Source organism: Sinocyclocheilus grahami, unplaced genomic scaffold (assembly GCF_001515645.1).
Source record: "Sinocyclocheilus grahami isolate Dianchi unplaced genomic scaffold, SAMN03320097.WGS_v1.1 scaffold233.1, whole genome shotgun sequence".
NCBI classification, from domain to species: domain Eukaryota; kingdom Metazoa; phylum Chordata; class Actinopteri; order Cypriniformes; family Cyprinidae; genus Sinocyclocheilus; species Sinocyclocheilus grahami.
Window position 1 is genome coordinate 1315624 of NW_015505412.1, and position 26253 is coordinate 1341876.

Sequence of the window (26253 nt, forward strand, 5' to 3'; positions counted from 1 at the left end):
AAACATTTTTTTTTTTTGTGTGTACTTTTCTGTATATATAGTGTGTATATATATATATATATATATATATATATTAGTGCTGTCAACCGAATCGCTTCCAAAATAAAAAATATTTGTTTACATTATATATGTATATGTATGTGTACTGTGTATATTTATTATGTATAAGTAAATAAATAAACACAGACAGTATATATTTTGAAAATATTTACACATTTATATATTCATATTCTTATATTTTATATATGACCAGACACAGCTAAATTTGATTTCTTGAGATAATATAAATGCATTTGTGTTGAAAATAAGAAAGTCAGACGAGTTTGGATTGTTGTGAGGGTTACAAAACTTTATATATGTACTTACTTACCTACACAACACTTGTAGCACATATTTTTTTTCCCTGATACTTAAATCTTATATGATTATTTTTCACTCTTTCCTTGATTTTGCTACTTTTACCTTTAGGAATTCTCTGTAAATTACCAACCAAAATGAGCCAAAATTACCTTTTACGATTGACTAACCTCTTCACAAGTGAAATGACTTAACAGCTCTTGTTTACGTGCTGAAATATAGTTCACTTCCCTATCATAAAAAACAGCGTTTTTGCAAAGCCAGCATCACATTGTGACAAGATCACAATATAGTTCATGCTCAAATGTTCCACACAAACTGTAAGGTCAGGCATCAGTTAACTGGGACCTTGGTAAAAAAGACTTCAGTCCGGTCCGAAGGGATCCTTTGGGAATGGCTATGAATGGTCTCTCTAAATCATTTTGACTGAGTTTTTTTGTTTTCTCCCTTTTCTCTGCTCATGTTTGCCCTTCTGTCAGATTGATATCACACGAAGAAGAAAGGCAACTCTCATCACACATAAAGAAGTGATGTCTGCATTTAATTAACACAGCAGGACCCAGACAGCGGGTAGAAAGAAAACAATTAACATTTCCACCATGTCCCTCTCTGTATTTCACATATAATCTAATTTGAATCTGAATTCAATGCAGAAGGAAAGTAAATATAGCCTGACATCTCTCTGCAATCTCTCAGGATCGTAAACACATTAAATGCAGAACATTTGTTAAAAGATGCCTGGCAAAACTGTCAATATTTGTGACAAGTTTTTTTTAAAAATCATGGATTTAAAGTTAATGGTAGGTCGTCTGGTCTGAATAAGCACATTTGGTCACAGCTATCTGCATTGTGGATAGCTAGCATCTTCTTTGTGGTTTCAGGTCATTCCGCATAAGAGAAGGATTTTACATGCATTCAGAACTTGATTGGCTCCAGTATGAGCGTCCGTCCTGCATTCAAGCACACAGCCACTGAGTTAAGACTTGCAGATAAGACTTGTCCCTCTCCGTACAGCAAGTGTGTTGGCCACATTGTCAGCCTGAAGAGTTGAATTCAACTCATTCACATCTTCCTTATTTAAGCAGGTCAGCCAGTGTCAAGTCAATTCCGCCATGATAATAAATTCTCACGGACTAGACGGAGAGTCTGATTCAATTTCTGCACAATGAAATCTTAACCTACAAACCCCAGTAGATTCCTCGAAGAGAAGAAGTTCGTGCTCAATTCTCCTTTGCCTCTATTTATGAGAGTTTCACAAGAGCTTGGCCCTTTCCTTTGCCGCTCAAATCTATTTTGTCGACTTTCAGAGCTGGTTTGAAACATAATTAGATAGCGCTTTTGGGAAAACACTCGTCCCCAGGTGATTTTTTGGATTCGGTTTGCTCCGAAGGATTTGATTTGAACAGATCCCAAAGGTTCTAACTACATCTAGGCTCTGTTAAACCACTAACTTTGCTTCCATGTGTTGCGCATAGTGTCTCTGTTATCAGTATCTTACACCTTGGTCATTTCTATTTCCTCTGAGAGAGATGTAAGCAGGCAGAGGGGACAGAAAAAGATCTCTCAGTAGTCATTTACTCTGACATTTCGGGTGCAAGGGAATGCACAGAAAGGGACGGGGGGAGAGAGGGCGCAATGTAGCCATCCTCTCTCTAGCACTTAATTTAGCACTGTGGTCGAATCCAGTCTTATCTCAGGGGAGAAAGAGCCGTGCAAATGCCCAATACCAGCCAGCAGTTCCTTCAGACTAGGTGGACAGGTCCAGACTGTGGAAGGAGAGGTTAAAGAGGAACCACTTAAATTGGGAGGCCTGCAGTGAAGAAAGACAACTTTTCAAACCACATATATTTCTATCTACACGGTGTAAAAATAATATTGCACAAGTGAGTCAGTCTTGCTGTCAGTTTGCAAGTAAATGTATGATTTTTTTTTTTTTTTGGTTTGAGTTAACTTAGTCCATCTAATCTTTTGAACTCTTAACTGAATCAGGTCAAAGAACTGATTCGGTGGTTCACTAAAAGTGAGTTTCACTAAATAAAGTTAAATAGTATGCTTTTTTTAGAATTACTTTGCCCCCCCCCCCCCCCCCTTTTGTGTGTGTGTGTGTACTTGTTTATGCTACATTGTGGGGACCAAATGCAAAGTCCCTTCACTCGGCTGCCATATTTTCAATGCCGCCGGGCAGCGCAAACAAGACCAAATCCTATCTAAATCAATGGGGGAATCCTGAAATCTCAAAAACTGCTCGCTGAACTCACGATTAAATTACATATTTCAAATCAGCAACAAAATGTGAAATGAACTGCCCTCATGAATGTTGTTTCATATGCTCAAATAGCTTTTAAAAAGCTTATTTTTTTATTTACCAGCCAATGCGCATGCGTAGTTTCAACACGCTTATGACTGTGCATGCGCATCGGCTGGTCCAACCTCAGGTTTCTATGGGAACCGGAGCTTCTAACGGTCACTGCAGTGATGCAATGACTTTACCAATCAACGATTGGCTCTTATTTAGAATGGGGGACTATCCCGCCATATTGCACGTTGCACTTTCTCCCATTCATAAGTACAGGAGTGAACCGTCTTCTATAGTCTTTGACCAAATGTCCCCACATGGATAGTAAAACTGGCCTGCGGTCCTTACGAGGGAAACAAATTATTAAAAATAGTAAATTATGTTTATCTGAAAGTATAACAATGCAAACAGGTTTTCTGTAAGGGGTAGGTTTAGGGTTAGGGTTGGGTTAGGGGATAAAAAAATATTGTTTAGTCAGTATAAAAGTAATCTATGGAAAAGTCTATGGAAAGTCCCCACAATTCACAGAAACAAACGTGTGTGTGTGTGTGTGTGTGTGTGTGTGTGAGAGAGACATAAGTAAAAAAAAATTCCAAGCTCTCTTCAAGTGTGAATGTACTTTATTTGGGCTTTTCCCATGTTACCCCCTGTTGGTAGTTGTCAAAACTACATCATTCTGGGTCAAAAGCACCTTTCTTTATTTAGAACTGTTCAAAATTAACCATGTTTTGCCAGCTTACTTTCAGTTATTATTTTATTATATTTTTAAAAATATTTTATTAAATTTTTTTTTTTTGCATTTTATTTATTCATCTATTTTTTATAAAAAATAGATGAATAAATAAAATGCAAAAAAAAAAAATTTAATAAAATATTTTTAAAAATATTTTATTAAATTTTTTTTTTTTGCATTTTATTTATTCATCTATTTTTTATAAAAAATTGTGTGAGGTCCCCACCATCTTCATGATAATCACTGAGAAGGGTGTGGGTCTGTCTTGTGGTATATTAGCTAATCAGCATCAGGTGCAGACAGTCTTACATGTGATTCAGTTGGACCGATTCATTCTAAAGATCTGAATGATATCAGTAGCAGTGAGGAAGAATAGCGCTCCATAGTGGACTGTAAAATGACTGATGTGTAGCCGCTCAGCCTTGGGGCTCTGCACTGCTGGCTGCTTAATTAGTGCTAACTCATTTTTCTATGCAGGCGTTTTGTTTGGAATGACAAACACACCACAGAATTACAGTAAAGCAGAGAGTTATGTCTGCACCTCAGGCATCCATTGATTTCAGACTGTTTTTATTGGTCTGGGGTCCCGCGTGAATAAATATTATTAGGTGGACCCATGCGCTTTGCATTCTGGCTTTTAGTTATCATTTCAGAAGTTTGTTGCTGCTGCGTCTCAGTAATTTTTGTTTTTGTTTTTTTGGCAGGTATTGATATTTTGGGGCATTACTTAATTATTTTGGCACAGGCTGCACATTTGTGGCTGGCTCTCTCCATTTGCACATCTAATTGCTTTGGCACCTCATCTCTACAACTCCCGCGCTCTTCTGTTTTCCGTTTCACAGAGCTGCACTCTACCATCACAACACACTTGTTGTGTTCCACAGCTTGAAATAGATGTGCTTATTGCCAAAAAGTTTGGATCTTCTCTATCGGGGGTCTGATTTGTCAATAATGTCTTTTTTGTTTCTCTTTTCATTATCTCTGCTCGTAAATTGGTGAAAAAAACTGGTGTTCTCTCTTTTTGCTCCAATGACTGTTGATTCATATCAGTTTAATTAGATTATTTGGCTGACAGACAGTTAGGTTTAATCAGAGAACCGACTCTCGTGTGAGTGTGAAGTAATTAATTGCTTTAATTACATTTAGTTCCAGTTCTGGCTGTGAGGGAAGTTGTCAAAGATAACCTCACATGCTATCAGAACTCAAACTAGGAGATCTCAGCATGAGATAAAACAGGCAGGTAAGAGTTTAGAATATAGAGAGAGAATATATTTGTTACTGTTAATTGTTAAAAAAAAATGTGTATATATATGTATATATGTATGTATTTCATGTGTTTGAATGAAGTTTTAATGCTCACCATTTAACATTTAAGGCTGCATTTTAATTTGATTAAAAAAAAGAAAGAAAAACAGTAAAACACTGTAATACTATTTTATTACAAATTAAATAACTTTTACTTTTTATTTGTATTTATTATTTTTATTCTATATCTATCTATTTTTATTTACTTATATTTATTATTTTTATGCCAACATTTACTTAAATTTACTCAAAACATTTTAATTTAAATGTTATTAATTTAAAATAACAGTAGCAATTGTAGCAGAATTCCTTTTATCTTTTTTTTTGCACTTGCTGAATAAAGTTGCAAAAATAAATTGTAAAAATAAATTAATAAATTATTTTTTTATCAAGATCCTGATAGATAAATAAATAAATAATCCTGAACTTATTTTTTAACAATAGTGTAAACAGTATATTTATTAAATATGTTTCTTCAAAACTTCAATCAAAAATAACAGGAAAAAAAATCTACCTCTGCTATTTATTGGCCTTTTTTTTTTTAGGGGTTCATTTGTACACATCTGTTACATATGTGTATGCAAAATTTACAATATCAGTGTTTATGTTCATGAATTATGCATTTTCTTTGGCATACTGTGACACATTTTCTTTGACTGAAATTTCTGGAGGTGAATTTTGCTTTATCAAAATCAAACGCATGGAAATGTGTTCCAGGAGTGCGAGTCTGCTTAAGAAACATCCTCCCTCACCAATGTTTTATGAATGTGAGATACAGACGCTTTGATTGCAGGTAGTAAAGTACTCGACTCAAAGCGTACAGTGTAATACAATCTTCAAATCATTGCTACACTATATTGAGTGTCATTAGCTTGTGACATCAAATATGTAATATTGTTTGAACAATATGATAAGTGAAAAAAAAAATGTAATGAAGGCTTGTTTTTTTTTCTTTTTCAAAGTAGTCTTGAGGAGTAATTATATTCTGGTTGCTATGGGCAGCAGCTCACATACACTCAGTCTCCATCCAGATGACTAGCTCCAGCCTCACTGTGTTGTAATTAATCATTACACCAGATGCCAGTGCTTCCCCCATGAGCTCCGTCAGTGTGTGTTTCTTTGTGCTTTCACGAGTGTGTGTGTGTCCAGTTTTCTAGTATATTTATTAAATATGTTTCTTCAAAACTTCAATCAAAAATAACAGGAAAAAAAATCTACCTCTGCTATTTATTGGCCTTTTTTTTTTTAGGGGTTCATTTGTACACATCTGTTACATATGTGTATGCAAAATTTACAATATCAGTGTTTATGTTCATGAATTATGCATTTTCTTTGGCATACTGTGACACATTTTCTTTGACTGAAATTTCTGGAGGTGAATTTTGCTTTATCAAAATCAAACGCATGGAAATGTGTTCCAGGAGTGCGAGTCTGCTTAAGAAACATCCTCCCTCACCAATGTTTTATGAATGTGAGATACAGACGCTTTGATTGCAGGTAGTAAAGTACTCGACTCAAAGCGTACAGTGTAATACAATCTTCAAATCATTGCTACACTATATTGAGTGTCATTAGCTTGTGACATCAAATATGTAATATTGTTTGAACAATATGATAAGTGAAAAAAAAAAATGTAATGAGAAGGCTTGTTTTTTTTTCTTTTTCAAAGTAGTCTTGAGGAGTAATTATATTCTGGTTGCTATGGGCAGCAGCTCACATACACTCAGTCTCCATCCAGATGACTAGCTCCAGCCTCACTGTGTTGTAATTAATCATTACGCCAGATGCCAGTGCTTCCCCCATGAGCTCCGTCAGTGTGTGTTTCTTTGTGCTTTCACGAGTGTGTGTGTGTGTCCAGTTTTCTCGTGACTCTTGCATGCCGATGTGCGAACATCATAAAAAGAACTCGAGTTGGTCATTCTCAGGTAAACAGAAAGCCGGCTCAAGGAGTTCGTATGCTTTCTCGCACATTCATGCTCCAGCTCCTGCATACATTCGTTTTCTCATTCATATGCGGGCCACTGCCCTCACCTCTACCTGAGCCACAAATTCACAGACCACTTTTAACGAGGAAACCCAGACCTCCCACTGTCGTCTCTGTGTGATTTGCTCTGTGGGTAGAAGAACATGGTGATTTCATCTGGTACTGAGCAGTTTTAAAGGAACAAATCACCCCAATAACTCAACCTCATGTTGTTCCAAACTCGCATGAACGTATTTCTTTAATGCATTAATGCACACAACACAATAGGACTTATTCAGCATGCTCAAGCTGCTTATACAGTACAATAAAAGTGGATGTGTGACACCCGCGGTCACTATAGGGAAGACAAATGTGGAATGCCTTATTCAGAAAGACATGAATAATAACTTCAAAATGAATACAAATTGTTACCAAATAATAGAAAAAGTACAAGTAAAAAGTCTCTGAAGCCAGCATCAATGAAGTGTTAACTTATTAAAGAAAAGTCCAATTATAAATGAATTTTTTATATTTTTAATTATTACTCATGAATCTTTTAGATTCATAATTAATCTTTAATGTTTGTGAGTGTATATTAAATTGAATACTGTTAGTAAAGATAGACTAATATTAATGAAAATGTTATTGATTTCTATTTTGATCATATTTTAATCATTTATGATGATAAATAAATATGATGTGTGTTGTGTTGGTATTCCCTACATTGTCCCCAGTAGTATAGTATAGTATATATAAAAGGAAAGACAGATCAAAGCTTTGTCTGTCTTGTGTCCTTTTCTTTTCCTCACTTTTTTTTGTTCTAGGTGCTGGATGTTCCAGGCTGGCTAGCCTGATTGAAGTGATTGGGAGGGAGCTTATAGAAGTCTCCCTGTACCCTCTCATCTCTCCAGCTTGCAAAGACAGTTTTTTTGTGCCGCCTGTGGTTTGGTGTGATTTCTGTGGCAGGCACTCTTGTTGTACCTGCGGTTCGTGTGCTGAATTCCTGATTGCGATCTCTCTCTTGTAGCGAATCAGCTCATGGAAAATATGAATAATTAACCATAACTAGTTATAATTAACTATTCATATTTTAGATCCACTGTAGATATTTAGCTGACCACTCAGGGTCAACCGTCTTGTCAATTCTAAGAACGTTAATTTCCTGGTTAAAGGAAATAACCTTCTTACTGCACAATTCTATAAGTTTGTAACGTAAATCTGCATGATTATTGACTCCGGTTATGAGTAAACAATGAACACGTCAAGTGTGATACAAGTAAGGGTTTATTAACTACATAAACACTTAAACTAGTCAAACATACTACAAAAACACATTAAGCCGGTCTAACAAACACATACACACACACACACACATACAGTTGGTATAGAAAAGGGTTAAAGTTTAACTCAGCATAGAAAGGAATAAAAATAGTCTATAATACAACAGATTAAATACAACACAGCAATAATATACACACTGGCCTGAAGAAAATGGGTGTTCATTCAAAGAAGGTTTTCCTATGAATTAATTAGTAGAAAAGTCCATTTCTCCTGTGCATTTGTGTCCCTTTGTTTCTGGAGAAAGCAGAATGAGAGCCGGCTCGCATTCCACAAGGTTGTAAATGTATCGGGTTACCATGAAACCAGGGTCTTGTTCAGCGTCCTGGGGTGTTACAAAGTATTTGTGAAATCTAGCTAACAAAATATATATTGTGTGTTGGAGTGTTCCAGACGCTACACTCTCATCTTTCTCTGTCTCTTTTTCTTTGTTTTCCAGGTGTCCTCCAAGTGTCAATCTCGCTAAAAAAGGTGGAGCTGAGCGTCGGAGAGTCCAAGTTTTTCACATGCACAGGTCAGTTTTTTCGCAGCACCACCTCATCACGTCTCTGACGCTGATGTATATGAGATAGATGCATGAATGCACACAATTTACGTAGTGCTGACTTGAGTAGTCATTTATTTAGGTTGAACAGCTTAAATAACTTCTCCCATTGTAAGCAGTATTGAATTCTAAGACTAAGACTTTCTTCATGACCAGGGCAAAACGTGGGATTGCATGTGTATAGTATGTTTGATTATTTTGTCTTGGACTGACAGCTGTTTTCATGTTGATTGCTTTACAAAAATAGATCAGGGATTTTCAAACTGGAGTCTAGGGACTTTCAAGGGGGCAGGTGATAGGTTGTTTTGAGGGAATTTTACCAAATGTATTTTTAAGAGCTGTCAACATCACAATGTTTGGTGTTAGTTATCTCAACCAATCATAATGCATATTCAACATATGTGTCACTTTAAGGTATCCGACTATGTCCCCTAGATGCATTTCTAAGAAGCTAGGGTGTAGGGTCTCTAAAATAGCATTTCTTGTCTCACACTTTTTTTGCACCTTTGACACAGACTGCTTTTAGTACATCAAAACAACTCAAGCATACTGATAAGGCATTTAGAGAGTTTAAAGAACACTCTTTAGTAGAGTAAAGCAAATGATACCTAAATTTCCCTCACAACTAGTAAAAAAAAAAGAAGAAAAAAAAATTCCATTAAAAAGTTTGGAGATAGATAAATAGATCTGGACCACAAAACCAGTCTTAAGTCGCTGGGGTATATTTGTAGCAATAGCCAAAAATACATTGTATGGGTCAAAATTATAGATTGTTCTTTTATGCCAAAAATCATTAGGATATTAAGTAAAGATCATGTTCCATGAAGATATTTTGTAAAATTCCTACCGTAAATATATCAAAACATAATTTTTGATTAGTAAAATGCATTGCTAAGAACTTCATTTGGGCAACTTTAAAGGCAATTTTCTCAATATTTTGATTTTTTTTGCACCCTCAGAATCCAGATTTTCAAATAGTTGTATCTCGGCTAAATATTGTCCTATCCTGACAAACCATACGTCAATGGAAAGCTTTCAGATAATGTATAAATCTCAATTTAAAAAAATTGACCCTAATGACTGGTTTTGAGGTCCAGGGTCACATATTTCACAATATTACTGTTTTTATTGTATTATTAATCAAATAAATGCAGCTTCGGTGAGCTTTTTTCACCCCAAACCTTTTAACGGTGGTGTACACACACACAATTAATATTTTTCTAGCACAGTATAAATGCTTCTTATACACGTGAGAATATATATATGTGATCTAAATGTGGGGGGCCATTGACATTAAAAAGTTTGAATCCCCCTCCTATAAATCACCAGCTTTGTCTGTAGTCTGAACACCTAAAATTCCCTTGCTCAAAGTTCCTTATCATTCTAAACTAGTCAAGTGTTGTCTGTAATCCGCAGCTCCTAGGCCGTCTTTCATTGCACACTGCAGGCAAGTTTGTGCTTGGACAGTGTACTGGAGGAAACGTGTATGGATATCCATGTGCACAGGGCTAGATTATGTCGGGCAGGTTTTGTGGTGAAGCTGGGTGTTGTTTTTCTTTTCCACATGGCTGAGCTGCTATAGTCAGGTTGCAGGGCTCTGCTGCGTGAGCTCCAGGAGTCCAGGCTCTGCCTGACAGCGTGCTTTAAACAGGGTGATGCATGCTGACCCCTGCTGGACGCCCGCCAGATTGCGGGTGATTAGCACACCTGGTATGTATCTGGTGATATGGAAGGTGCACACATGCTTCGCAGACCTTCAGGTCAACTAGCTGAGGCAAACCAGCATGCTCACCTTCAAAAATAGCTTTGGGATATGCAGGGGAGTGTAAGAGAAACTGTATTGGTTTGATGTATTTATAAAGTTCTATTTTAGGATTCAGTAGGACAGATTAATTTGGGTGCTACATGTTTTGGAAGTTATTTGCTCCAGAAGAGTGAATATGGCACATAATGGTGGATAACTGTAAAAGACTTGTCCTACACTTGAATCCAGCCTATTATATATAATGCCCGCCTATTTTGAGCAAAGAGCTATGTTCAGTACATATTGAACTACTAAATAAAACCGGGTCACAGTATATAGGCACGTTTTTGCTAGTAAGTGGTCATTATTTCAGATTATTTTATCTATAGTGACAGTGCTGCATGGCTTATCGAAATAAAACCGTTATCGAGAAATGGCTTAAAGCATTAGGCAAATTGTGATTTAATTATATATATACCTTGCCATTTCAGAGTAAATGCAGCACTGTGTTCATTTACGCTACAGTATTATTGCAAAAAAAAAAAATCTTCGTATTTTCTTTTTTATTTTTGTAATCATATTATTTTAGTTTTATTGAATGAGTCAAAAATAGTGGAAATTTGGCCTTTGAAAATGCAAGTAAGTTTTTTTTTTCTCCCTGTTCACTGTTTAAAAGAGCTTTGAGTTGGGTCATGGAAAGAGTATAACCTAAGTGTTAACATATTTATAAAAATTTTTTAGTTTTTCCCAAATCGTTCAGCCCTGAAAAGGACAGGTTTTTTGTAAAGGCATTAAAGTAAAAAGTAATTTTTCAGCTTTTTTTTCCATGTGCATTTGCAGTTACCAACAAAATCATCCTAATCAGTCTAGAATGATTAATTCTTTCCAAAAATACTGTCATTTTAATTTTCTATGCAGATGGGCTTCTTGCCCAATCATTCTAGAATGATATTTTTTTTCGCAAAAGTGCAAGTTTTTCAGCTTTTTTTTATTTATTTTTCCATTCATTCATTCAGATGCAATAAAACCACCCAAATCAATGTATTTTTTTCCCAAAGGGTTACAATTACTAATTCTTTCCAAATATAGGTTTTCAAGTCATCTGGTGAAAATTCCTGTATTTTTTATATCACAATTTATACTGCAAAACAAAATATCAGTCAATGTTTTACAATTTCATGCAGCCCTAACAGTGACTGACAGTGCTCTTATTACTGGGACAAGTAGGTTAAGTGTCTCGCTCAAGGGCACAGTGTTGATAGCTCATGGATCTCTCTCCCCTCTCAAAGTTTGAACCTACAATCTTTTGGCTGTCAGCCCAGATCTTTAACCACTATGCCATACAATAACTCTAATACTTCCCCAAACTTAACTAAACTAAAAGACAAATGAATGTGAAACAGGAGATCCAGTTAAGTTTGTCTAAGCTTTGCTTTGTCCCTGAGCCTTTCAACCCCTAACATCTCATCCTAACCCCTTCAGTCTCCTCCATGGTCCAGTGTCTGCCGAGCGGGCTGAGATTATGCCATCTCATCCTCTCCTTGAACCCCTCACGTCCCTCGGATCAGACTCTGCTCCTTCACTGATAACTCCCTGCCCGCTCTCAGCGTTTCTCCCTTGGCAGAGCTGCGTCACGGGGCCGGTTGCATCCTCAGGCCTGCCCGTCTGCCCGGAGCCACAGACTCACGCTCCCCCGTAGTGCAGCCGAAGGCCCCCGTTGTGTAGCTGATTGATGCTTTGAGCGAAGAAGTGCTGCACCATGCTGATGCTTTTTATGACCTTCCAGCAGAGCAGGATTTACAGCGCCAAGCACCTTGGTACCAAGTGTGTGCTTGGCCAGCCGTTCTCTGTGGGGCAAAGCACATGACGGGTTTTGTTTATCGCAGTGTGTGTGTGTGTGTGTTTGAGAGACAAAGAGAGAGTGTATGCTGCTACCAGAGGCTTAAGAGATATCCTTAAAGGGGAAGTTCTGCACCACTAGCAGCACCAAATGGAATGGCAGTGAAACGTGGCCATAAAAGCATTTGTTTCCTTTTAGATTAGAACATACTATACTATCACTATTGTCAAGTTGTTCTCTACATTTTTTCTGTGTGTGTTTAGTGATTGGGGAGCCTGTGAGTCTGGACTGGTATAACCCGCAGGGGGAGCGGATGGTCCCGTCTCAGCGGGTGGCCCTGCACAATGAAGGTGTTCGTTCCAGACTCACCCTCTATAATGCCAAAATAGAAGATGCTGGCATCTACCGGTGCCAGGCCAACGACGCACAGGGACATACACAGGAGGCCACTGTGGTGCTGGAAATCTACCGTGAGTATCAGACACTAACAAATAAATCTGCTCATACTCACCTTTTGTTGTCATCATGGTCCTTATAACTTAATTTATGTAAACGCATATGAAAAGAGATCAGAAATTTGGGGCTTAGGATAAAATATCAAAAATATTATAATGTCCCATATTGAACTTTCACAAAATGCCTTTTAATGAATTCATCTGTTTTTATTCGTAAAAATATTTTATGTACATTTAAATCACAGAATTACATTAAGCTTTTTCAACAGAACCTTTCCTTGTTTAGAATTCTTTTAAAAAGAAGAAATAACTAGGATTAAGTAAAGTGCAAAAAACATCAAGAACTGTGTTGCATCATCTTAATTATCTACTCTATGAACAAGCAGGAGAATACAATTTTTTAGTATTTGTGTATTGTAACATCTCCAAGACACTTAAAAAAAACTACCTACAAAGCTACAGTACTGTAAAGATTTAGGCACTTGTGTGTGCAAATGTTGTAAAGATAATTTCACAAATAGATTTTATTTAGCAATTAACTTCTGTTAACTAAATAAAAACAACGTTTAGTCTGTCTTAGTATTTGTCTGTTTCTTCATGTCATTCCAGACAGACTGGATGATGATGAGATCAGATCTCTGTGTGGAGCACTGGCTGTTGTCAGACTCCTTGTGCATGCAAACAATTAATGTTTGGAAATGTAAAATGATAATTCCTACTGACACACTACAGCAAAAATAGAAATAACTGAGTTAACGGAACCATTTTTTGTTGTTGTTATAATAAAGTTATATATGTTCAACAGTAGTTTTGTTGAAAATACTAGTGGCTTAAGGCTTTTGCACAATAGTGTATATACTGTATATATATATATATATATAGAGAGAGAGAGAGAGAGAGAGAGAGAGAGAGAGACGTGTGTGTGTGTGTGTGTGTGTGTGTGTGTGTGTATAAGGCAAGGACACATTAATAAAGTGACAGTAAAGACATTTATAAGATCGCAAAATATTTTTGTATCAAATAAATGTTTTTTGTACATTCAATTCATCAAAGAAGCAATTGTTTTAATGTTTTTAACATTGTTAATAATGAGAAATGTTTCTTAAGCAGCAAATCAGCATATTAGAATGATTTCTAAAGGATCATATGACAGTGAAGACTGGAGTAATGATGCTGAAAATTCAGCTTTACCATCACAGGAATAAATTACATTTTAAAATAACAACAGTTATTTTAAATGGTAATAATATTTCACAATAGTATTCTTCTTACTGTTTTTGTAATCAAATAAATGCAGCTCTTCTGAGCATAAGAGACTTTTAAAATTTAAAATTAAACATTTTACTGAGCCCAAAATATTTGAACGATTATTTTGAATTCAGGTACTATATGTAAGATACATCTTCTGTTGTTGAGCAAAGTGCACCCTGGTCATTTTGGAGAAATGCATTTTTCTTTCTTTCTTTTAATTGATGCATTTTCAAACATGTGCTGACAAGTTTAGCAGAGTGAGGAGACATAATGGGATCAGAAAATGGCATGAGCTAGAACTGAACTTCAGTGAACCAGAACACAACAAATCTATTCACATTGTTGTTACATGTTATAGTGTTTACTATAAATTGCTTGTGCTTAGAGACAGAACCAGTTAGAGAATTTTAAGAATGTAGATCCTAAATCACCTGTGATTCAACACTGTGTGGCTCTTCAGCATGAAAAGCAAGCAGCTTTTGTCTCTCCTGCTCATGGCACTCGGCACACAGAATCCACCCAGGGGATACCAGGCTTCCTGGCACGCCTGTGGTCTCTGAGCGGTGGGGATGCTGTCCCTTTCAACATCCCATCACTGTCAAAACCCAGACTCACATTTGTGCCGAGAGACCAGCCAGAGATACCTAGATAATTGTCTTTTTTGCTCTATTTTACAAATAAACAGAGAAAATAACAAGCTGGCTTTTCATGTGTGGAAGTAAAGTTCTGACAGTGATGTTCGCATTTCAGTTCACCTGTTTTCTTAAGATGGTATGTTTTGAAATGTCTTGAAATAGCTTGTCATCTAAGGTACACATGTATTTCCTCTAGTTTGTTTGTCCCCAGTAACATACATCATTCCAATTTCAGCCATGGCTGAAATCAATACAAAGATATCAGAAAAAAATTGCACCTGAAGAAAAAAATGATTCCGTAGCCCTCCATCTGTCCTCATTTGTTCTCTTTGGAGATTATATTTGATGCAAACTTTTACCTCGAATTATCATACATTTACATTGAGATTTATTCAGCATATTACAAGGAAGCATGCTGTTACATGTCCCGGCTATAAAAGCAATTCAAGACTACTGTATATTGATGCAAATTACAATGGAACAACATCTTGGCACAACTATGTGGGAATCCATTACATAGCTAAGGACATTATGTGTGTTAGCACAAAAACCCATCCACCACTGGAAATGCTGCCATTGAAATAGCTGTTTTGATTTTCTCTGTGAATAGAGGACATCCAAAAGCTTTCAAAGAGAGCTTCACAATGCAGGCGAAATGGACGTGTTCCATCCGAAGATGTTTGACAAATCTGTTGATGTAAAGCTAAATGTAAATTCCCCAACAACGAGACAGCTGCAGCCACACAACAGAGAAAGAACTAGTATTATTGAGAGGAAAAAAGTAGCACAGATGGGGGAGAATAGTTTGGTGGTGTGATCATGAATACTCCTTTAAGGAATAGTTCACAACTTTCCTTAACAACAAAATTGAGACATTTGTACAGAAAGTAGTAGTTGTGGTTTATGCAAATATAATGAATTGGGAATAAAAAAAGATGTGAAAGTGCTATAAAAGTGCTTGTAAACAGTTTACATGAATTGTTTACAAGCTGTTATATTGATGTCTTTGCGAGGCTGAAACACTGATTGAGCGATTACATGAGACAGGATATGGCTTGTAAAGTTATACTCTTTCTTTTAACTTGCCTTCGGGTGTTTAGTCATGTTTATTTTGTGCTGAAACTGGTATTAATGTGGAGGAGATGACTAGTTCACGTGCGCCTAGCGCTCCTGCGTCTGTTGACCTGAGGCGCTACAGTCTTTCTTTTTTTAAGTGAATGAGAATGTCATTTTAATCCTCAGTGAGTTTAATTAGTAGACCTTGCTAAATTTCAGGAGATATTTCACATTCTTCTCTGTGGCTGACTTTGTTCCAAGCTTGGCATTTGCCTATGTTCCATTAGAAGTTGTATTTAGAGCAGTGGGAGCCATGTGTAAACAGACATTACTCACAGATCAATACGCAGAGCCGCTGTGCTGATGAGGGTGTGCTGCATCTTTCAGTCCTCTGAAGACACATTTTCTTATACTGCGGTGTAGCAGATGTTTACAGCAGCTTCCCACACAAACAAAATGTGGTTTTGGTGTGTCAGAATGTGGCTGTGAATTGTGAATAATCAGAGACTATGTGGAAGCACACCTGATTTATGACAAGCAGACGTAGGTGTTGACATGTCCCTTGTTTTTCGTTGATTTTTCTTTGGTTTCCGCACTGGGGGGTCTGAACTAGTTCTCCAAAGCCCTCATGTGTTTTTTGTTTTATCTTCATACCGCTTGGATTTCAAGTGTTACAAATTAAATCCGTACAAATTCCACCCAACATACAGCCCCATCCATTACAATTAACAGCATGCAACTTAATCAGACATGTTGGTTTGTCTTGTTTTCATTTTGGGTATTTTATGATATGTAATGGTGTTACATAATTTACTTACAAAATAAATGTAACTAATCTATTATTGTTATGGAGAAAAAAAATTCCAAGGCATTGTTAGATGCCAGTATTTCCTGTCATAGCTATGCAAAGATTTAATTTCAAAAACAATTTCTTGTTGTTATTTTAAATCTGTATTTAACCTCAGAATGATCTGAAAGTAAAAAAATCTGATTTTTTTTTGGTGGCTGTGCTTTAAAATGTAATTATTATAATCTTAATTCAAGTGATGATGATTTTGAAAGTCTGACAGTAATGTTGTGTTACAGAAATGGTGAGCAATACTGTAAGTCTGTAAGGATCACCCTGCCTGGTTTAAATGTTTGTAAATGATTAACAGTTAAAAACATTCACTAGAATTTTAGAAAAGTAATCCAATGTAATCAGTTACATTACTTTAATAAAGTAATTAAAATAGTTACACTACTTATTACATTGGGTAACTTGTAATCTGTAACCTATGACATTTCCAAAGTAACCTTCCCAACACAAGGAAGATTTGAAGTCACCCACACCTGAAATCTCCTACATAAGTACCATGGCATTGTGTCAGAGTATGTTCACTAGGGCTGGGTTTTGAAACAAATTTCTCGATTCGATTCTCATTCACAAGCTTTTGATTCGATTAGATTCAGATTATTTTGGATAAATATACACATTTAAATAGTGGCTGTCATAAAAACAAATAAAATATTAAAGAACGGTAAAAAATTGTAATGAATGTTATATGGTGCATATATTTAGCAAAATGTTCCTCTCTACAGTTTATTTTTCTGGCTGACTATCGAGTTTATGGTCACTGAATATGCTTTCTGAGGTAAATGTAATGCATGTTACATGAATTGTTTACAAGCTGTTATATTGACGTTTTGCGAGGCTGAAACACTGATTGAGCGATTACATGAGACAGGATATGGCTTGTAAAGTTATACTCTTTCTTTTAACTTGCCTTTTAGTCATGTTTATTTTGTGCTGAAACTGGTATTAATGTGAAGGAGATGACTAGTTCAGTTGCGTCTAGCGCTGCTGCGTCTGTTGATCTGAGGCACTACAGCGATCTGTCACTCCAAAATGGCATTTATTGTTTGAATACTGCAATACAATGGACATTTGAAATCTGAGACTTTGTTTCATATTAAAAGTACCAAAGCACAATGCTTATTGCGATTTATTGGATGGGAAGTGCCCTTCAATGTTCCGTCCATTAACTAAAAACAGGCTAGACCAATTGATTCTTAGGATTTAAGAATCGATATCGTTTCTTAAAATGAGAATCGATTAAAATCGAGAGATCTATATTTTTTACCCAGCCCTAATGTTCACAGAAAAAAACAATAGTGTAGAAACCATTTTTGCTCAGAAATGTGTAATAAATTTGACAGACAATTACAAAAAATGGCAAGTAACATAATGAATTAACCTTGAAACTTTGAAAAATTTAAATAGTATTTTCTTGTAAAACATACTCCAGTAATCTGTTATTTACAACTTCGAAGAGATAGTATAGTAATACTTTTGCTTTTTTTAAAGTCTCTTATGCTTTTATGCTATTTCAAAAACTACTATTGTGAAATATTGCAGACTTGGGGCTCAAGAAACATTTATTATTATGATCAATGTTGAAAACAGTTGTGCTGCTTTTGTGGAAACTGTGATGCATTTTTTCAGGATTCTTTGATGAAAAGAAAGTTCTAAAGAACAGCATTAATTTGAAATAGAAATCTTTAGTTGCGATATAAGTGTCTTTACTGTAACTTGATCGATTTAATAATCCTCGCTAAATAGAGGTATTAATTTATTTCAGAAATGTCTTACTGATCCCAAACTTTTGAATGCTAATGTACATTAGTAGCATTTCACAACATTTTTCTCCTCCCTGATCCACAGAGAAGCTGACGTTCAGAGATGTGAGGTCTCCTCAGGAGTTTCGACAGGGTGACGTGGCTGAAGTGGTCTGTGATGTCACCAGCTCCCCTGTTCCTGTGGTCTCCTGGTTTTACAACAATGTGGAGATCATTGAAGATACTGAGAGTAAGTAATCTGCCTATCACCTACATTGTAAAGCACATCTTTGCTGCTAAATAGATGAGATAAATACGTATTGTTACTTTAATTGTTGAAAATTATTGTAGAGCTCAAGCTGCTCTGGAGCTGATTTGAGAAATGGGAAAAGATTGTCGGGGGGAAAAAAAGGAATGGATGAATGTTTAAAGTATTATTATTGTAAAGGATTTGAGACCTTGATCACTGCAAGGGCTTGTGTACTGCATCATCACTGTGTCTGTCACGCAACTCTGTTGCCATTTCGGGCTTGAACTGATGGTAAAACTAACAACATTATTAACTGTCTTGATATTTACTTTGAAAGCTGAAGCGATTATGGTAAGGGGCATAACATTTCCGACGCGTGCTTGTGATGTTCGGCCAATCACAATGCACTGGGTCAGCTGGCCAATCAGAGCAGACTGCGCTTGTCAAAGGAGGGGGCTTTGTTGAAAACGACGTGTTTGAGAGAGGCGGGGCATAGAGGACCTACAATAATGTACAGTATTTGAAAAATAATGTGTTTTTTGAACATTAAAGCATGTCAACATATTCTGTTACACCAAATACACAAAATAATGACCTTTAAAATAGCATCATATGACCCCTTTAAAAGTTGTATATATTTATTCCAAATCATATGAAGTGATAAAATAGAATTGTGGGTAAAAAAGTGTAACAAAGGGAGTCATGACGATGAAGTGGGGATCCAATTGCAGGCTTTATTAAAAGAGCGTAGGCAGGACAGGCAGGGTAAGAAACCAGCAAACAATCGCACCCAAGGCACAGGCAAAAGAGTAATCCAGCAAGACAGGCAATGGTCAGGGCAGGCAGCAGTCAATAAAAAGCAAGGTAACAGTCCAAGGATCAAAACACTAGAAAGGCGAAACTAGGAAACACGGAAGGGCTAAACATTCAATCACCTGCGAAGACAGAGAGTGTGTGTGCTATTCTTATAGTCCTACTAATGTGAGACAGCTATGAACTGATGATGAGATACAGGTGATGCACTTGATGAGTCCGGGCAAATGATTATGGGAAATGGAGTCCTGAGTGAATGACAAGGTAGAGAATAGAGTGCCCTCTAGAGGAGCTCATGGGCACTCCAGCTGGAGATTGTGACAAAAAGACCAAATAGAAGTTGTTATTCACTGATGAGCTTTATCTTCAGTGGGTGAAGCTGTGACGGAATTAACTCAGTGAGTTGAACTCAAGAACCGTATCAGTCTCAATTGTTTTTGTGCATTCTCTGTTAAAAATTCAAAAGAATAATTTATCTGCAAATCATTCTTGATTCATGAATGAGTCGGTCACCATTGCTGTCTTTGGCGCATTGAGATATTGAGCAATGTTTAATTTTGACTTCAATTTCTTTCTCAAATAAAGCTATCGTTTGACTTCAGAAGACTTATATAGTTGCCATATATGGTTGTCAAGTCATATGGGTCCGTTTTTACTCTGATTTTAAGAGTCTTCTAAATGTTTCCTTTCGTGTTTTACAGAAGACAAAAGTCATAAAGGTTTGGAACGGCATGATGATGAGTTAGCTATCCCTTTAAGTATGGAAAAAAGTGCATTTGTATGATCAAATTCAGAGGAAAGATAAAAACCGACAAATCTGCAGTGCCCTGGGTGTGATCTTTGAGCTGTCCATTCACACAGACATCCTCATCACCAGCAGTTCAATTGTAGGACTGCCTCCGAGGTTAGAACTATTTAACCCTGGAGAGTGGACAAAGCTTGCTGAGCTGCTCTGGTGTGAGATTGAACCCCAGCCGTAATGATGATGGTCCCCATCACCTCCGCAGCTGTCATTTCATCAACAAAAAAAACACTTATTTGTGCTTTAAAGCACCCTTGTAGGAGTAATGCACGCCATTGATGCTCTGAAGACAAATGGCAAATGGCAAAACTATCGTGGCATTAATTTGAACTTGGCTGTCAGCAGTTTGGGTTTACCTAATGAATGACCCATAATGTGCAGAGGGAAAAGCAAATAGTGTGTGCGTTTATGATTTCTAATAGAGGATGAGAGGGATGTGTTAATATACTGCCAAGTCAGGCTGAAAGTGACCATGAATAAAACATCCATTTAATCTAATCTTTTTACCCCGGCGCACACTCCATTAAATTGTGTTATGTCTTTAAACCAGTCTCAACAACTCAAAATGATGCCTTTTTTTCAGACAGGATGGCTCCATCCATTCCCTAAACCTGAAAATTGCAAAAGGGAACAAAAATGCTGTATTTAAAAATCAGTGTAGGATGTTTGCAGAAGAACATTGCTGCCTATTATTGAAACTATTTGAACGTCGTTCCATCTCAGGTGAATTACCTCATTCTGAAGGGCATGGCGGAATAATTTCTGAATGAGTCGAAATTGGGTTAGGTTCAGTCTGAAATTACTTTATCACCTTCCAATTCTCTGCAGAAATGGAAATATAAAAATTCTCACTCAAATCATTGCACATTCCCGTAATAGACCGTGCCAATGAAAATCGCTATCTGCCTGACCTTGGAGTTCACATATGGAGCTTTAATAGACACACACGCATATACTTTCAGCTGTAAACAGTATGGTGTTCAAGCGAAGCCCTGGCATCCAGTCTATTGAATGAGGGGACTGTGACGATTTGTTAATCTAATGAATAATTGATTTGTTAAATCGAATAAAAATTAGTGTGTCAGATTGGTCGAGACGCTACATCAGAAATGGAAATATAAAAATTCTCACTCAAATCATTGCACATTCCCGTAATAGACCGTGCCAATGAAAATCGCTATCTGCCTGACCTTGGAGTTCACATATGGAGCTTTAATAGACACACACGCATATACTTTCAGCTGTAAACAGTCATTTACAAAGAAAAGTCATTTTTTCATGAATATGAACTCTTAAAAATATATATATATATTATTTTGTGAGATTGTTAGTGGAAGTTTGTTTGAGGTCATCCATTATTGAATTTTATATGTATTTTTTTTAATTAAATAATAGTAATATAAAAAGTGTTGGTTTTCATCCCTAAAACATTTTGAAAACTTTATATAATTATTTAACCACACCTTCTGATTTTCATGAAAAAAAAAATACAAGAAGAAAGATTTTTCCCCTTGGAAATCAAGAGTTTTGATGAGTTAAGGTGTCACGCATAAACTGGAGGAGCAGGAACTGGGGAACAGGATCGAGGTAACGCAGCCAAGAAAGAGCTGTGATGACTGGGAATGGACATATTTATTCCATCCTTAATGTGTGGGCTTTGAGTGACAGCAGCCCAATGCGTTGATTACAGGCTCTCAATCATTGCAATTACCTCTGGCTCGGATGAGAATGAGCGAGATGAAAGCGATCCCTGCCGAGTCTTCTCACACGTTGACCTTTAATAAATGAGCCTAACCAAACCACTCACTGATACACTGCGACATGACAAAAGCACCACTAATTAGATTGCGTCTGCTAAAACCTGATAGTTTCATTACATTTTGCATGTGTGCTGGTGCCAAAAAAAGGACTGTGGAGGAAGTAAAGTCTATTCTGGTCAAAATAATAATAATAATAAATAAAAAATAATGCTATAAATAAATGTATGTGATTATAGAGTTAAAGATCTAAATGTACTTAATGTTTCCTAACTGACCAAGTTTTTTAACAGTGAGCAATGTTGCAGGCCTTCATTCACAAGCTTTTTTTAATTTACCTGGAAATCAAATAACATATTCCGTATACCACACTATATTATATAAATAAATGTATGTGATTATAGAGTTAAAGATCTAAATGTACTTAATGTTTCCTAACTGACCAAGTTTTTTAACAGTGAGCAACGTTGCAGGCCTTCATTCACAAGCTTTTTTTAATTTACCTGGAAATCAAATAACATATTCCGTATACCACACTATATTGAATATTTGTTACACTACATGAATATTTATGTAAATTAACTAGTCACACATACATTTAACCCTTTTTAATGTTTGAAATTTTAGGTTTGAAAATGTTTTTTTTTTTTTCAAATAAAATAAAGGAAAAATGAAAGTGTATTTTTAAGTGTACTATAAAATAATTGTATTTTTATTTAATACTCACTTTTTATTTTTAAATATAATAGTATCATCACACTCTATTTATTAGTTTGTTTATTTTATATAAAAATACAAAATAAATTAAGTGCAATAATATCATTATCAATATTATTAATTATTTTATTTTTATAGTTACATAATGAGTCACACTATGTGCAGTGTGAGCACCAAACCAAATATCCATGTGCCCTCATGAGAACCAGACTGAAAAACGTGTGCACCCCTGATAATAGAGTTAATTCCAATAAGGGACAACCAGGAGACTGGAAAGTTACTACAATCACAAGCCTGCTTTATTAGCATTGTGCCCTTGAGTCCTGCACTTGCTTGCACCAGTGAGACTTGTGTACAATTAGTGTCACTACAATTAGTGCATTGTAATGTCCTCTGGCTGAGAAACATCTGCTCAGTTTCAACAATTTTGTTGTAAGCAGCGACTGGAATGGAGCATCCGTCTGTTTGTGTCTCTCTGTTGACTCTGTCTGTATAGCCAGAGAAAGCATGATTTGATTCCCTTCTCCCCATTTCCTGTATTCACACAGGTCTCTCTGCTTTAAATAGATTTCATTTCCGTTCATTCCTCTCCTAACATTATGACAGTCTGAAGCTGCGCTGTAATCTTCTCCAAAAATGTTTCATTATTCTGTCTCCACCTCGACGGCATGCCTAGATGGTATGTATATTGAATGTTCCAGAATATATCTCCATGTATGATGAACAACCCATCACCTGGCATTTCTTTGCTTCCTAAATTTGCATTATGTATAACATTTTTGATTGGCTGGTCAGGGAGATTTTCTTCTTGCGATATGAATAATACCACAGTGTTTGGGAATTTAGGCTTTGTTCAACTGACACATGTTGTATATGTGTGCTTTGTCAGGAAGGGAGTGCAGCTCCAGGAATCGGAGCGGTATGTAATGAGAGCTCGAGGTACGACGCTCACAGTTCGAAACATTCAACAGGACGATGGGGGCTCCTACACCTGCAAAGCCTCTAACAAGGCAGGAGAAGTTGAGCATGAACTGTTTCTCAAGGTTTTTGGTGAGAACACCTTTTTTTTATTGGCTTACATAACTCTTCATCCACTAAATAGGATGTTACCTGTCAAATTAAGCGCGCTTGTTGTCCTGTGAAATTATTGTTCAAATTTTGAAAGACCTAAAACCTTAACATAATTTGAAAATGAATCATCTCAAGCAACAGACTAGTATATAATGAGAGGGAAAGGCCAGAATTTGTCAGGATTAGGTTCTAATTTTTCTCCTCTTTTCCTTTTATTTATTTTATTTATTTATTTTTTGCTCATTACTGTGGCACATCTCCCAGAAGTTGTTGTTGTGATGTAACGTGACCAACATGTACAAGGGCATGAATAAATCATGTTAAATAGAACCGCATTGTTTACCATTTCACTGCATATTTTGCACTGGTGCTATTGTGTTATTGTTCCCTTTGAGTTTTGTCATGTGGTGATAATTGTAGTTGTGGGTCATTGAGTATGTTTACATGTGCAGCAAAACCCTAAGTATGAAAAATCAACTCGTTAGCTCATGTGTTTACATTCTGAAATTGCTGGGGGGGGGGTATATTTTTTTGTGTTAAAATATACACATACATGCAGAGTGAACATGGGGTGATAGGCACAGTTCTAAAAGTAATAAATTAAAAATAAAACAAAATTTTTTTTAATGAATAGAAAGTGTTTTATCAATTTAATGTATCTTAGTATTAATTTCTAAAATAAATAAAATAAAATACTGACCCCCTGAACTTTTTGTGTTAAAATATACACATACATGCAGAGTGAACATGGGGTGATAGGCACAGTTCTAAAAGTAATAAATTAAAAATAAAACAAAAATTTTAATTTTTGTAACTTTTTTTTTAATGAATAGAAAGTGTTTTATCAATTTAATGTATCTTAGTATTAATTTCTAAAATAAATAAAATAAAATACTGACCCCCTGAACCCCCTGTAGTCTACATTTAAAATACATTTCATGTATATTATTACAGAATTAACATTTAGTAAATCTAAATCAACCTTTTATATTAATATATCTTGATCTTATTGCTTACATGCCAGTGATGCCCCATTTGCGTGTCTTTCTGAACACTAGTTTAGGCTATAGTTGAATGAAGTAAATCGTATAATTGTCAGCATCCGTGGTTCCTGAGGGGGAAAAAAACTTTCCATCTTCCTTAAGGCTAGTGCAACAGCAGGAACCCTGATGTTGTTGAAAGGTGATTGACAGCTACATCCCTGTGCTTCACTTTTCCAGTTCGGCCATGCGACATGCGACATGCTTTTCTTCCATAAACAGATGGCCTAAATTGCATGAGAATGGGTGACATATTCTTTATGGCAAGGAATTTTGATTTCAATTGTCATGAAGCTGCCAACATTTTCACCGATTATTCAGATAGCACCTTGTCTGCTCATGTAAATGTATGGAGATTTATTCTGTAGTCATCAGAATCCTTTCCATGTGCAAGCAAAGGGTATTCTTCAAAGCAACTCATTTAAATGAGCCTCCGTTATTGGATGAGAGTTTTGTTTTGCAAATTATATTGGGAATCCGAGTCGTAACTTTCCTTTATGACCCCTGACAGCTAACCGAGCGAGGGCTGCTAGGGTTTCCACTCAGCTAGGCACGCTTCTTCTGCGTTTCCTGCATGCTCATAAAACTAGTTTTTGGCTTCAATGAATGGCATCCCGGATTGCCTCATCACGCTTTATCTCAGCACTGTTGCTGTCTACTGATATGTTTGTGGGTTTTTCCCTGCGGTATTTTAGTAGTCTTCTTAAATGATGATTATTGTTCAAAGTGTGAATTGAAACTCTTTGACATTGCATTTGCTGTCTATTGACAAATATGTTTTAAAAAGTTGTTAAAAAGTGGATTTTGGCATCTGTTTGCATGGATATGAACATGTAGTTCCTGAAGAACATCTAAATGCAAATCAGTCTTTATCATTAGGATTATGCTCATTTCTTAGATTAATTGATAGTTGATTTAATCCCTAATGTCAACATAGGAAGAGAAAGAGATTATGCTGATAAGATTTTTTCTCACTGTTCTGCTGTTCTCTTTTATTTATCTGCTATTATTGTGCACCCTGCGGGAAAGCATTTTTTGATGTTTATTTATCAGGTTAAACGCTGCGATGGTGTCACCTCTTTGCTTGAAGGCTGCCGCTGTTGTACATCAGTTACCCTACTAATGAGCATTGCTACACAAGACAAGCCTTATCATAGATTTATGATGAGAATCTTAAGTGTTCCTATGCCACACAACCCCTGCAGTTTACTAATGTTTATTTACCAGTGGGAGCCTGTTAGATTCAGATAGCAACGGATGTGTTGTGCTTGTCAATGTGCTGTGTCTTTTTCTGAACCTCAGACAGCAAAATGCTGACCTTTCTGCAATATTCTGTTGTTTTCTCTTCCAGCTGGGTGCCAAAAATGAAAGATTTTTGATTGTCAGACCAGAATGATGTTGTTGACACAGTTCAGTTTGATATTTACTGAATCGTTACCCAAGTGCAATACTGTATGTACTCTCAAAGAGAAATATTTATTGAGTAGTAGTAGAATATATTTCAGTGTCCAGAGGAAAAAAATTAGTTTACTAATGTTTATTTACCAGTGGGAGCCTGTTAGATTCAGATAGCAACGGATGTGTTGTGCTTGTCAATGTGCTGTGTCTTTTTCTGAACCTCAGACAGCAAAATGCTGACCTTTCTGCAATATTCTGTTGTTTTCTCTTCCAGCTGGGTGCCAAAAATG

The 26253-nt window shown here is 36.2% G+C and overlaps 1 protein-coding gene across 1 annotated transcript in view; it reads left to right on the forward strand.

Moving 5' to 3' along the window:
• Positions 1 to 26253, forward strand: part of ncam2 (neural cell adhesion molecule 2) — a 210840-nt gene that overhangs the window by 146282 nt on the left and 38305 nt on the right. Inside the window, exons 2-6 of the mRNA XM_016288692.1 lie at positions 8432 to 8506; positions 12384 to 12590; positions 18222 to 18365; positions 20040 to 20154; positions 23344 to 23504. Of these exons, the coding sequence (XP_016144178.1) occupies positions 8432 to 8506; positions 12384 to 12590; positions 18222 to 18365; positions 20040 to 20154; positions 23344 to 23504 (702 nt within the window). The remainder of the gene's footprint in view (positions 1 to 8431; positions 8507 to 12383; positions 12591 to 18221; positions 18366 to 20039; positions 20155 to 23343; positions 23505 to 26253) is intronic.